The sequence below is a fragment of the Cottoperca gobio genome, chromosome 1 (assembly GCF_900634415.1).
Source record: "Cottoperca gobio chromosome 1, fCotGob3.1, whole genome shotgun sequence".
Taxonomy (NCBI): Eukaryota; Metazoa; Chordata; class Actinopteri; order Perciformes; family Bovichtidae; genus Cottoperca; species Cottoperca gobio.
The window spans coordinates 19926663-19941366 of record NC_041355.1 but is presented as its reverse complement, the minus strand read 5'-3'; the positions used below and the strand labels follow the sequence as shown (position 1 = coordinate 19941366).

Genomic DNA, 14704 nt, shown 5'->3' with positions numbered 1-14704 from the left:
GAACTATTTCCTTTCTACCGAACTACACCCTCCAACCGTTTCACCACGCAGAAGGAAGCGTGCAGAAGGCAGACATCTCTATGGCCGATATCTCCAACACAAGGCATCTGTAATACAATATTACTAAACAAATTTGCAGGTAATTAAATGAACAAAAACAAATGGTCATGCAGTAAACCTGCAGCTGCCATCTTAACCTCGTTGTAAACACAACGTTAGCCTCAAACACAGGACTGGATAATTGATTTTGTATATTAGATTTCTTTTAATTCTCATAATCATTACATAGTTTACAACGGGAGGGACAACATGTGACACACAAAACAACTTATTATTCATACAAACAGGGATATTTAAATGATACACGCTACTTCCACCTGCTTATTGCTTTTATTCCTTTGGACTCGTGTGCATGCACCTCACAGTGCAAGTTGCATCTAGAACATCACAGTTTGCTGTAGTCATTACAGGCTGCAAACCATACTGCAGGGAGGTAAAAGTTTGCAGCTCGAGCTTGTTTCAAGAAAAGAAATATACAGTGTGAATGTTTTATTGAGCTTTATCAATAAGTCACAGTCAGACAAAACAAACTGTAAAACAAAAACGAGCTGTTGGAAAATATTTGTGAGGTTGTGTGTGTGTTCATCACGGTGTGCTGTAGTACATCTGCAGTGCAGGGGTGAAGATTAGGACAGTTCCCAGTATTGCCACTGTAAGGAAGGCCCACAGGAAAATCCTGTCCAACACCTGAGCCACGAACTTCCAGTCTTGAACAACCTGAATGAGACAGAGGGGGAGAGGAGTCGACAGGAAGAACAAGAGAGAGACAGACACAAAAAAGAAAGAATCGCAGGTGTGAATCTGTGTCAGCCGCAAGCTTATTCACAGTGAAAACATCCCTCGCTCAGGACACAAGAACGACTTTGTGTCATTTTAATAGCAGTTATAGAGCAAGTGAGATCACTTTAAACGCACAATGTGTCATTTTCTGCCACTAGAGTTCTCTCAATCAAAACAATAACGACAGACAGAGTCTGGTGGCGGCCTGAGGTAGCGCGGGATCATGGGAGTTGTTGTCTTCACCACCATTGTCATTTCGACCTTGTTCAGATAGCTCAGCTTGTTTCTCTAATGACTTAAGATCCAGACTTACGATGATTTTAGACATTTCAATGTGGAGAACTTATTGTATCTTTAACAAACAATAAGGTGTAACAGTATATTCAAAAAGAGAATGAAATACAACATGCGAGCAAACACTTTCATCCCATGTCTGCCCACTTACCTCTCGTATGAAGTGCTCCTTTTTGATGTGACGGCTGATGTACCGAACTGAATTTGTGGCTTTCTCCAGCATGGCCAGCCATGCCTGGTTCTCGTCCTCCTTCCCTGTGAGGGGGCTTTTCTGCTGGCCGCCGGGAGCCCCCTTCCTTCCCACACCTTTGCGGGCATTCAGCTCCGGGCTACGCATCTCCATATCTGGAAAGTGGTATCTGAGGATATTGGACACTAACTGTCTTATTCATTTCACATATTTATATTCTAATATGTTCTGGCAGATAATAACGGAAGGGTTTGACATTTTGGGAAATATGCTTATTTGTTTTATCAGAAGAGATTGATACCGCTCTCATCTGTATGCTCAATATGAGACTGTCTCCAGGAAACTGTTAGCTTACCTTAGCAAAAAGACTGGAAACAGGGGAGACAGCTAGTCTGGCTCTGTTTAAAGGTAACAAAATCTGCAAGCAACTACTTCAAAAGCTCACAATTTAACGTGACGGGATGTGTAACTATAATAATCCTCTACTCTAACTCTCTGACAGCAAACAAACATTTCCCGAAATGTCGAACCGTTCCTTTAACTACAGTTGATCCTATATTACCTGTCAGTGTGCCCCCTCATACACAGCAGCCTGGGTAATCTCTGAAGGAAGAGGCTCTTTACCCAGGGGGCCATGGGGTGGTAGGTGGTAGAGGAACGGTGGTGGACGTTGATGACAAAGACAGTGACGATGATGGAGAAAGTGACGAAGATCATGATAAAGAGCAGGTATTCTCCAATCAGTGGGATCACCTGGAGACAGGAACACGTGAGGAGAAATTAGATTATTTACCAGATCAAAAAAAAAAAATACTCATTGGGTATTTCATAGGCTGAGTGCCCCTCAGCCTATGAAAACAGCTGCTTAATGTCTCCTCTGGCTTTTTTCTCTTCTGGCTGGAGTTTTTTTAATAATCTTTTTTATAAATAACCCTGATGATGTCATCAGGGATATTTATAAAAAAGCTCATCAGAAACAGTGGTGCTTTGAGTTAAATGATAACATTATCTAAACTACACAGACAGTGCTAACATGCTAATGTTTACTCTGTAATATTTACAAGAAATTTAGTTTAGCGTGTTAGCATGCTAACATTTCCCAATCAGCACTAAACACAAAATACAGCCGAGGCTAATGGGAACATCATTAGTTTTGCAAATATTTGCTCATAGACAAAAGTATTGGAAAATAAATAAGTTAAGGAATCACCAAATTGATTTGAAATAAACCCGTCGTGACCTTGAATATTTGAAGAAAATTAAACATTTTCACTCCCAAACAAAAATGTCGACTGTATAGTGACACTACAGGAAGTCAAGTCAGGATATCTCCAGCCTTTAGGATTTGGAACCATGGTTGTCTGTACAACATTCTTCCCAAAATGTTTTCTTTTTTAAATCAAGTAGATGTCTATTTTATAGAATGAGTGAACACTTTGACAGCCTGATGGCGTTAGATAATAAGTCACAAAGGAGGTATCCACTAGGGAACTACGCACAATGCACAATGCACGATGGTAGTTGAAGCTTTGGTAAAGTATTTCATGTTCAGTACTTTTTACGTTGCATTGTGAGATGATTAGATTTGAATAATCCTGAATAAATATAATATGGAGTATATATGTATGTGGAGTAGAGGATGAAGTGGTTGTCTTCTGTAGACTTCTGTATTAGAATGAGATGTACAGTGTCTGAAGTCAATAGCTTCCTAATTGAGTTGACATGCAGTTCAAGTTGCAGGTAATTAAGAGGGCTGTGGTTTGGCTCTGGGCATACTGCAATTAAGATTACAATTAGGATAGATTTAAAAATGACAGCCCAGTAGAAAGTTTAAAATGAATATTGGCTTTTCCCCCTTATGAAACCCACCTTTGAGGAAGAAGGGATAATTTCTTCTATGACCAGGAGGAACACTGTGAGCGACACCAGCACAGATGTGGACAGTGACAGTTTCTCTCCTTCGTCTGACGGCAAATAAAACACGAGCACGGTCAGAAAGGAGAGGCCGAGGCATGGGAAGATGAGGAAGAGGGTGTAGAACAACGGCAATCTTTTGAGGATGAAGGAGTAGGTCACAAACGGGTACCAGTACACTTCATCCCTCCGGCTTCCCCTTTGTCCCGTTGCATTGAGAATCTCCCACTCGCCGTTATCGAAGAAGTCTTTACGGTCCACGTAGTGGTCCACCAGGACCAGGTCCACCATGTTTCCCTCGTAAGTCCAGGAGCCGAACTTCATGGAGCAGTTCTGTCGGTCGAAGGGAAAGAAGGTGACGTCCATGGTGCAGGAGGACTTGTAGCTGGCAGGTGGAGTCCATGTTATGGTACCATCCCAACGCACAATGGCTTTGGTCATCAGGGAACCCTCAAAGCGACCGTCCGCACTGGGAGAAGATGAGGTGGCAAAGAAAAGTCATTAAAGGAAAACTTCACAACCAAAATGATAATTTGTATGTCAATTACTCAGTCTGTGTTACATTGAAGAAAACATTTCTCGCATGCCTACGAGGTTGAACGAAGAATCCAAAAACAGACAAAATGATTGATAAATTGAAGTAAATGGGGGCTGTGTCTGTTCTTTAACTTGACCCACTCCTCATGGGATTATCTAGACACATTGACTAACAACAAACCAAACATCCCGGCATGTGAAACCACCATCATCTAACAGCACAACGGAAAAACAACAAATACACAAAGCAGCCCTCTAAGCACAAGACACTAATCCAAACAGACAAGATCTACATCTATAACAACAATACTTAAATAATGACAAACTCTCCGCATTAACGGTCCCATGCAGAAGTGTTTTAAATAGTAAGGTTTTAGAGAAAATGCATGTTTCTAGGAAGTAGTGAGAAAACCACTGGATAAAGGAGACTGTTGTGAGTTTGAACACAGAAGTTTTGATATAGTTTGCTGTTGTTAAACTTCACTTCAATTCATCAAGAACTTTCTCAGTTTTCGGATTCTTCGTGGAGGCAAGACAAACAAAGTTCTCTTCACGGATTCAAGGCAACACAGGTTTTGTAATTGATATATAAATGAGCATTGTAGGGTTTAAGTATTCCTTTAAGACCAGGCAAGTTAAGATGTGGAAGAGACATAAGTCTGGAAAGGAAAATGGTATGTGCATCGGAGTTATCGGGCACTGTTTTAGGAGGTGCTATTGATGTGTGCAGAGTGCTGCATAACTCACTTTTCATACAAGACGATGTCAGGCAGCCATATGGTCTCTGAAGGCACTCTGATGGAAGTAACACCTCCATAGTCATCTGGGTTCCACTTCAGCTTCACGTCAACCCACTGCTTTAAATAAATCAATATCAACGCATGATAAGTGACATGATAAGACACTAGGCTGAACTTAAGAAGTGTTGAAGTGCACCTTTTTCATTTCAGCACCATGCACTGGACTGCAAATCCACACAAAGCAAATGGAAACTATGTTTGATGTATGCGTGTATGTTTGATTCAACATCTTATTGCATTCAAAGAAGCAGAAGCTATTTTGTTGATTTCCTTTAATGTTATTTTTGATTATATTTACTTCTTGAAATATGTTTATATTTAAAATGTCTGAGCTCTTGAATATTCATACACGACAATATGTCACAACGTATATTAGCTCTAAATGTTGTAAACACAGATGTAAAATAGCACCCCACAATTTAAAGATTCTGCATTCGTACAGGGTAGCGTAGATTTATTACCTGATAGAGCCAGACATTTGTGGTCATCAGTTGATTCTTTTCATCCTGGAGGAAGACAGGGAAGAGGTTTTGTTCACTATTTATACATCTCAGCAGTGTTTACTGTGAAAGATAAGTGAGGCTAATGAGGAGGTGAAGAGCAATCCAGAAGCTGGAGACCAGAGTGTGATGAAAGAAAAACCTAGTTAGAGAGGAAGATTTATTTTTTTTCAAAGTGGGTTAATTGCTTCTATTGCATTCCACTAAGAAAACACACTGGAGCAGCTCGGGGTGTTAAGTACCTTGCTTCAGGGTGAATCTACAGCATTTAATGAGTGAGAGAAGCACCAATTACTCTTCAGTGAACAATATCACTGGCAAGATAGGTACTGCTGCCACGTTAGCTCAATACAAACGAGGAGGAGGGCAAAGGTAGTAATGCATTTCTGGAAGTCAGAAAGGTTTTCAATGTAAGTTAACTTTCTGTGCAGGAAAAGACTTCCAGAAACAGAACAAGTTAAACTAGTGAAGAGAGAAAATCTATGGAATAGATTTTGTGGTTTGACTGCTCTCGAGAATCGCTGAGGGGAACCTGATTGCATGCCCCTCCTCTCTAAACCAAAATTGATCTGGGGTGTTTTTCTTCCATAAATCACAGTAACTTGGCCAGAATACCACAAGATGGCACTCTTCTAAATGTTAAATCTGCAGTACAGGCTGATGTAGTAGTAGATGTAGTCTATGGAGTTGTGGGAGCAGCTTTGTGTGTGTGTGTGTGTGTGTGTGTGTGTGTGTGTGTGTGTGTGTGTGTGTGTGTGTCTTTCCTTGTGTAAATAATAAATGCGATTTGGTTCCTCTCAGCCTGATGGCCTCATTACTTCCTCTGCTGCTGTGAGAGACCACTTTGGACCTCTCCTTTAACCTTTCTTCTTCTCTCTTCCTTTTACTCTCTCTTCCTGTCTATGTCCCTTTAAATCCCCCGACTCCTTACCCTCCTCCTCGTTTATCCTCACACTTCTGTCCTCAGTGTAGCTTCTGTACTACACAGAAGCTCCTCTGGTGACCTCCCTTCAAAGCATCCCTTCCTTTCCATCTCTTACACTCCTATCCTGCCTTTCTCCGTCTTTGTATTTGTACCCCTGCCCTTATCATTTATTCTCAACATTAAATAGTAACCTTCTGTCCCGTCGTAAACCGATGATTAGCCACCTCTAAACAATCTCTACCAAATTCTTCTTGTGGATTTCTTTCCATTCCCTTCCTCGCCTCTTCTTCTTTCAGAATAACCACCTTGTACTCTGTATTCTTAGGCTTCTCAGAGATGGTGAATTTGACCTCCTCCTCTCCTTCATCTTTTCCTTCCTTTCCTCTGTAGGACACACATAAACCTTCGATCCGCAGAAGACTTTGACAGGATAAGGCCATTTTAATTGCTGCAGAGAGCTTCCTTAACAGGTACACACAGCATAAGACTGTGTGCTGCGTAGGTCTCCTGGTAGCATGAGAGCCTTTATGTTTGGTTCCACTTTGCTCAAGGGCGCTCAGGATGTGATAACTGCAGAGATCATTTAAAATACCCTCATCTATCTAATATTTATATGATACATAATGTGTGGCATGGACAGAGCCAAAAGTACCATTTAGGACACTGAGGTCATCAGCTTTCTATTTTATTTGTGGGCTTTGGCAAAGATCTAGTTTCTAAATTGACTTTTCAAAGGTCGGCCTGATTTGATTGATTTCCCTTCTTCCATTCTGCTTCCGTCAATACAACTAAAACTGCAGAGTAAGCCCACAAGCTGCATACAAATAAGCTGGTGAATATGTTGAATACTCCACGTAAATGAAAACAACTTGTTTATTTTGCTGAGAATTCATAAAGAAATGGCCTAATCATTTTTTCATTCACTTCTACTTTGTTATCCATTTCATATAAACCTACTCCCTGTCCCATCTAACACCATTCCCTTCAGCTCAATTCTAATAAAACAGAAATCCTTGTTCTTGGCTCCCAATATATCACAAAACAATCATCTCAGAAATATTGCCAACATAATTAATCCACTGGAAGTTTTATAGATGCAGGAACAGTTGTACAACATTGTTGCAACAATCTCGTCTCTTGTCTTAGTCAACAACTTAGAAACCACGACAGAGTAAACAGATCTCAGCTGCTAGGCTTTAAATCCGAACCAAGAGGTACGATCACATCACACCTGTTTACATCGGCTCCCTGTTTCTTTTAAGATTGAGTTTAAGATCTTACATCGATTACCTTTCTTTTAACTCTCTTTTAAAGATGTACTTATATCGGAACGATTACCCTGATTGTATCCGAGCTGCCTTTGTCTTTTACGTTCTTGTTATTATTATTGTTGCATGTATTTTATCATTTATTTTGGTATTTATTTCATTTTTGCTGTATAAATTAAGTTTTTTTATTATAATGACAGCCGAAAAACTGGCCTTAGAAATGGCCATGGATTTAAAAACTAATCAATTTGACCAGGATTCACAAAGGCAGCATTTATGCAGGTGAACAGGACATTAAGATGGAGAATGCATGAGCCTTGTGTTACATGTGCTTACAGATACAGCCCAGGAGGCCTGTTCTCTATATAAAAAGATTATTAATTAATATCTACGTTATGCGTATGCCTCCTGTGTGTTTGCTTTTTGGTGTTGTGTACTCACCACGTCAACCAGCTGTGAGATCTTGAGTCCAAAGCATACTGTGATGGTGTCGTTGGCATTGTGGACAGGCCGCACCCACTTCTGGTAACCTCTGAAAAGGTTCCTCAACAAGGAATCCTCCATCTCGGCAAGCGACATAACGTCTTCCTGAGCTGGAAGGAGTCAGAGAAGAGAGTAGTGATGAGGATAACATAGAGAGGAAGCTCGGGGGAGAAAATGGTATCTTCATGAGATTATAAACCATGGTAAAATTCCAGACAATTAGTATTACTATCAAATTAATCAAGATGAATTAATCCCTTGCTTGCCATGATTAAAGGTTTAAAGTGACCTTTAAGGTGGACCAGCTTGTATGCAATGTGGGGTGGGCTCATTGTAATTGGAAAACAGAAGATAATAATAATAAAAAATAATAATAAAAAATATATATATAAAAAATAAAAGAATAATAATTAGTAATATTGTAACTGAACATTTTCAGCCCATTTTAATACAGATATAGGTATTTTTGGCCTCCCTGGCTTTCCATACCAGGATACTGACGCGTTGCTCTTGCCACTGTTTGCATGCTGCGTAGACATTATACAATACATGTGTACTAAGGCTCACAATGACCGTTCTAACACACCGATATTTAGCCGGTGTCATCTTTATCACGCTCACCAGTTAAGCAACAACTAGTACTTTCAGTAGTTTAACCCCACATGTGTATCTCATGGTAACGCTTGGATCAGAGGATCACCAAAGTTGTGAATATTGACATTGAATGTATATTCAATGGCTGTTGAGATTCAGTCTGAACCGAAGAGGTGGACAAACCTACAGACAGACCTTTATTATATTGCTAGTTAACTTTGCTTGTGTGTAATATTAATGTGCACAGACAGACGTGTGCATAAATGTCATCCTCTTTCACATGTTTAAGAGCATACAAAGACACAGTCGTGCATGAACACGGTGAACCACCTCCCCAGAGTCTCAAAAGCAAGTGGAGGGAAAAATTAAGCCAGGGCCTTCGAGTCAAACACACACACACACACACACACACACACACCGTCAACCCAGGACTGACAGCTGGTCATGGCCAAGCGAATGCATCTAAGCTCCCAAGGCTGACAAAATGATCACGCTGATATGATCACCTCAGACAGAACAATTGCCAGGGGAGACGAGCTGAGCTCCGAGCGCTATGTGCAGCCAGGCACAAGACATGGTAGTCAGTTAAAGAGTGATGCTCACGCTGAGCAGGAGACGATGCGATGAAGGAACAGTGCTTTTACTTCATCCGCCGCGCGTTCAAGTGCAGACAGCTGGGAAATATCATGTCTCTTCGGTAGACAATTACAGAAAACACTAATTCAGTTAAGAATACACAGTCAGACTGTTGAGAGACTGTTTAAAGTTTGCCTTCTTCATTCTACTGACAGCCAGCATGCTCATCATGAGTTATATGTCCCGACGAATTGTCCTTGAGCAAGACACTGAGCCTCTTCCCTGTTGCTCATTGTAACTCGCTCTGAAAGATGCAGATGACAGCAAGCATTTGCTGGACGCTCTGAGCATTTTGTGGTATTTATACTTGAGCCTCAGTAAGTCTATCAACTCTGAGCATTTTGTGGTATTTATACTTGAGCCTCAGTAAGTCTATCAACTCTGAGCATTCCACTGCAGAAGAGGACGACATTTGGCACCGCCAATGGTAGCGTTGCAACAGAGGCGGTGGCTGATAGACAGAAAAGAGAAGTTCGAATCAACAGCCTCTCAAACAAGGGGGATGGAGCAGAGGAGTGGAGAGAGCTGATAAGGAAGAGAGTGAGACAGAGTGACCCGGAGCAATTCCCTTCAGTGTCTGAAAGAGGCAGAACGAGGGGGCAGGGTAGAGGTTGGTACAGAAGGAGAAGTTAACTGGGGCAAGGGGAATGAGAAGAGACAGCAAAACAGATAGCAAGGAGAGAGCAACTTCCCATTTCAGCTTGTTTTTTCACACAAGGTTGTGTTCTGCAGAAGCCAATCCCTCTCATCCCACATGCTACAGATATTACTTGATACACTATATTCTGCTTTAGTTCAAGATTCTGTTTGGGGTTGAATCAAATTTAATTTCTCTGTCTTTTCCTTAATTTACACATTCAGTATCCAGAACAATGATGGTGAAAGAGAGGAGGCACAAGGTGTATTATCATCTGTTTTTCAAGAATGCAATTAGGGTAAAGGGTTGCAGTTAAAAATGATTATAATGTTTGTTTTTTACAACGGTTTTGTCACAGGATTTGGATTCAAATATATTAGTTTTACTCCAATTTTAGTCAATTGACGTTAGTTTAGTCGAGTTTTGGTCTAATGTTTTGCTCTCTCTCTCTTTTTCTCGTTCTTGCTCATCTAGCATAACTGCTATTTAAATAGTTTTTCTCAGATATTGTGTTGCTTGCTGCTTCTTGTCAATTTTAGTGGATTGTAGATGCATTTAGATCGTAAATCAGTTTCTTCCAAGAACCGGTAATGTCAGATAACAGTATTGACAAAGATATAATGTTACTGAATGCAAGCTGCTTCTTATTAACGAGAGTGTTTGCAGCTAAATCCAATTCTGAGATGTTTTATGTTTTGGGGGACAGAGGATGGCGCTTTACGCACCAGGAGCTACTGTGTGTGATTCTGCAGATGCATGCCGGTTGTTGAAGAAGTAATTCATACGATTGTCCATTTGTCCATCTTTCACATTACCATTTATTTGTTATGCGTTTACAAAAAAATGTCACATATTTCGTCATAGTTCTCATTTTGAATTTTTCAATGAGTTACAGTTAGGGATATGTGTATATGTGTATGTGTAATATATAGTTTATTTTCTTCATGGTGAATGCTCTGGAATACAGGGAGTTGTTAGTGAACATTATTCAAACAGGAGTAAATTGTGGATTTGTTAGGTAAAATCTTCATCGGTGGATAAATACACATTTGGCACTCTAATAAATATTTACAGCAGCAGGACGGTATTTTTTAGGATTGATTTAAGATTTTTGCTTTAGAGTAGGGCTGCACTACATTGGAAAAACTGACATTGCGATATATTGTTTCTGTGACATCTATAGCAATATGAACAAATATAGGAATTATCACCAGATAATGACAAAGTACCTTTTTCTCACGCACGTCCTGCAATGTGACTATTACGCGTGTGTTCATCCCAATGTTGATGGTAAAACAATAAAGCGTGCAGCCCTTTATAGAGTGTGTGCATGGACACAAATGCACATTTATATTTCCTGTCTTCAGTCTCCTCCTGTTTCCTGTTGGGTGTGTTACAATCTGAATTTTAAAGTACACAGCCTGTTCAGACTCAGACAGATTACCTCCCATTGCATCAGATCCCCCGTAAAGCACTCAGTTTGTTAAGGCTTGAACTGGGCCAGCAGTGCACTCAGTCAGCTGAATCTTATCTACTATCTCTTCAGGAAGCAACTCTGTCTCAAGATCACCATCAAGAAAAAACACAGGAGACAAACTAGTCAAACACTGCAGGGACAGATCTTCAAGAGCCCGCTCCCTCCCTCAGATAGGTACTGATGGACTGTGTGTGTGTGTGTGTGTGTGTATATGTGGTTGATTGAGCAGAGGTGAAGGGGATAGTATTGATTAGAACATACATCCTGATGGCTGGGGGATGGGGCTTATTCTCTTTGGAGAATTTATGATGCATTAGTGTGTTGTGTGTGTGTGTGTGTGTGTGTGTGTGTGTGTGTGTGTGTGTGTGTGTGTGTGTGTGTGTGTGTGTGTGTGTGTGTGTGTGAGAGAATTACAGTGTGCTGATGATTGATACAGACACAGGGGTGACCCAGTGTTCAAGCAATCACCCTGCCTACTCCTCAATCTAACACACCCCATGGGTGACACTGTGGTATGATCACCTCTGCCCTTCTGCCATTTGTTCACTGTGGAGCCACAGCGGGATGTACCACTGAGAGGGGTAAAAGGATGAGAGGAAAAACAAAGGGGAACCATTTTTTTTCTTCACCGACTAGTGCAAATAAAAGACAGTTTATCTTTTTGTTTTTGCCTTTTCTCAGTGCAGTTGTCACTGATATCTAATGAGATGCTTGGACATCTTTGAAGGCAATAATCAAGACAGAATCATAAAAAGAGAGAGAGAGGGAAGCAAGCTGTACAATCTGAGCTGCAGCCCGGCTCTTTTTTACCCACAATGCAACAGGACAGGGGGAGCCAAACATTTTCACAATGGTTAACCCCATCAGTCACAGTACGGTAGGCGAGTGTAGACACCAACGCATGTAGGTTTCCATTGGAACTACTTTCTACTAAAGAAATAGTCCCTGTGGAAACTGTTGTCAGCAAGGTATTTGGATTAGAGTAAAGGCCTTTGTATACCGGAGGCGTGACGAATAAACACGAAAACACAAAATACTCCTCTTCAAATATTATGTTAGGGCTTTTATTGTGAAAGGTAAGAGCAGAAGGAGTGGATCTGGTATACGCTGTCATTGTCAATGTTAAAAGGAGTTATAAAGTTTGCCATCTTGGTTCGGACAACAGAGACTCCGTGTTGTTGTTTTATAATCCTCATGAGTAGAGGTGCAACTCAACTGTTCAGCACAACATCATTGGTGGATGCCTTTATTCGCAGTGCAAAAGCTGCAAAAAATGTAACTTCAAATATAGTGACGTGCAAATGATTTGCACAAAAAAAGTTTTTACTGAGACATTATTTCTGGAAAGAAATGGTGTGGTTGCATTTTTAACAACTGTGAATGCCACAAAGGAAGTTGAATTCATCTTTTTTGAGTTGGCAGCATATACGGCAGAGATGAAGATCTTGGAGCGATCAAAATCTGTGATGCCTGCATGACACTAGAGGTAAGGTAAGTGAGAAAATATGTATGTTTTTTTGTAATTTGGGTGAACTGAACTTTTAAAATTCAAGCGTGCCAACCTGCTTCCAGTAGGTGACATTATGCTGTTGCTCGGTATTCAAAATGTGATTCCTCATGAACTTTTCTGTGGACTGACACTGGGACAGCTAATTACTCACTGAAGGTGCATTGATCATTTGCATCAACCTGTCATCACTTCTCTCTCCTGCTCTCTGTCACAAGCACACACACACACACCACACGCACACGCACACGCACACACACTTATATGCAGCATAAATACAGCAAGAGAGATGTCCAGCATGTGCTGCCAAAAGCCACTCCATCTCAAGATTAGAGTGGTGAAAATGCTTTACAGTAAGCTAATAGCAACACACACACACACACACACACACACACACACACACACAAACACAATGAGAGAGAACACAGCAGAGTCTGCTTTTCACAGTTACACAATATTTAATTATTTACTTTTCACAACAAAGCCGCAACTGAGTCACAGCTTTGGTATGTAAGGGAATTCTTTCCCCATTAATTTCAATGTTTTTTTTATTGTCCCATATTGCTCTCTTGCAGCGTGATATACAACCGTGCTCAGTCACACATCCCAAGGGGGGCGCTGTGCTGCCATACTTTAATAAATCATGAATGTGCTCTTCTCACCTGACCCCAACATTTTGTCCTGCTGCCACCCACACGTCAAAAGTGCAATCACATTAACACTACACATTATGCGGCATCTTTTATGAATATTTTATAAATATTCTTTAAAAACTCATTTTATATTATTAAGAGGCATTGAGCAGGACGGAGCCACACTGGCCGATTACTCTGTCACATTAATGAGTTTGTAAGGTGTTTTTGAATGCTGATATGTTTTGATCGCGAAACACGGCACCGTGTCCTCCCCTCTTTTTTGTTTGGACAAATAAGATGCCACCGGGCAGCAGCGCACCTTCAACTGTTTAGAGACGAATGTGTTTCTTACCTTCCATAGTAGCCTTCCCGAGAGCCAGGGAGAACCACAACACCGCGAGCGCGAACTTCATGCTCCCTCTTATCATCTACAACACCGATCGGAAGTATCCACAGAACAGATCAAATAATTTTACTGTTCACTCATTCCTGCAGAGTGCATCCCTTCAACAGCCGAGTGGGACCTCCGGAGTATCTGTGTGCTGTCCAGTGTAAGTAATGAAAGACAGCCGGTTTTTGGTGGCTTTGTATAATGGACCAGCCTTCACAATGTGGGGCAGCAGCTCGTGTGTTCTTTTTTTTTTGTCCCTTTCCTTCTGTTCTGTCGCCTGTGCTGTTAACCCGCAGCCTCTTTTCGTGCGCGTGTCCCGGTGCCGAGATGGATGTTGCCGGAGCGGAGCCGGGTTGAGGGCGGGACGGAGGAGGGCTGGCCCGTCAGAGGATGGAGGGAGGACGCGGGCTGGGGAGGACAGATCTAGTACCCATCCAGACTGAAATAAATAATTAGAGCTGGATAGATAGATGGACAGACAGATAGGTGCACACATAGGCCCATTGTTCACAATACTCAAAAACGTAAACATATAACAGAGATTTTAAATGCATTTATATGACATGACATTTCCTTTTTGGTTAATTGTTATGTAATGAGAAGCTTTTTGTTTTTGTAGCCTTTGCTACGTGTCAAAATGTGTCATAATAAACAGTTTGTCAAAAATCAGTAGCTCCACCTTTAATTTGATAATATATATTTGTTAAATGTCAGTTTGGGTGTTGTCAAAAGTAGTGATAAATATGCTCTGTTGCTGTGCAAACAACTGCAGTACCTTGAATGGCCACGGGAGGCTGGATCAAAATGGGTGAATCCCCATAGACCCCCTGGTTAAAATCGCCAAACTTTACAGCAGAAATAAACATGTTTACAGCCAGGTTCAACAAACACTTTTGGGCTCTGTCGCTAACTTGCTATATACAAATTCACACTGTACATCATGAACTTGGGGTCACAAGTCTCTAGCCGCAAGCTGGGCCCGCCTCAGCTCCACCACCTCTCCACCTCTTTGCCCATTTTTGGATTAGCAGGTAGATAGGTGGAGTGAGCACTGTCAAGATAGCGATGGGCGGAGC

The 14704-nt window shown here is 41.2% G+C and overlaps 1 protein-coding gene across 1 annotated transcript; it reads right to left on the bottom strand.

Annotated features, from left to right (window-relative positions):
• Positions 1-260: 260 nt before the first annotated feature.
• chrnb3a (cholinergic receptor nicotinic beta 3 subunit a) lies at positions 261-13875 on the bottom strand. The gene is made up of 8 exons (XM_029431987.1): positions 13590-13875; positions 7710-7861; positions 5037-5081; positions 4523-4632; positions 3194-3707; positions 1887-2077; positions 1286-1493; positions 261-777 (listed from the first exon to the last, which is right to left on the bottom strand). Exons 1-8 carry the CDS (start codon positions 13663-13665, stop codon positions 646-648), a joined length of 1428 nt encoding a protein of 475 aa, XP_029287847.1. The 5' UTR covers positions 13666-13875; the 3' UTR covers positions 261-645.
• Between the last annotated feature and the right edge of the window lie 829 nt (positions 13876-14704).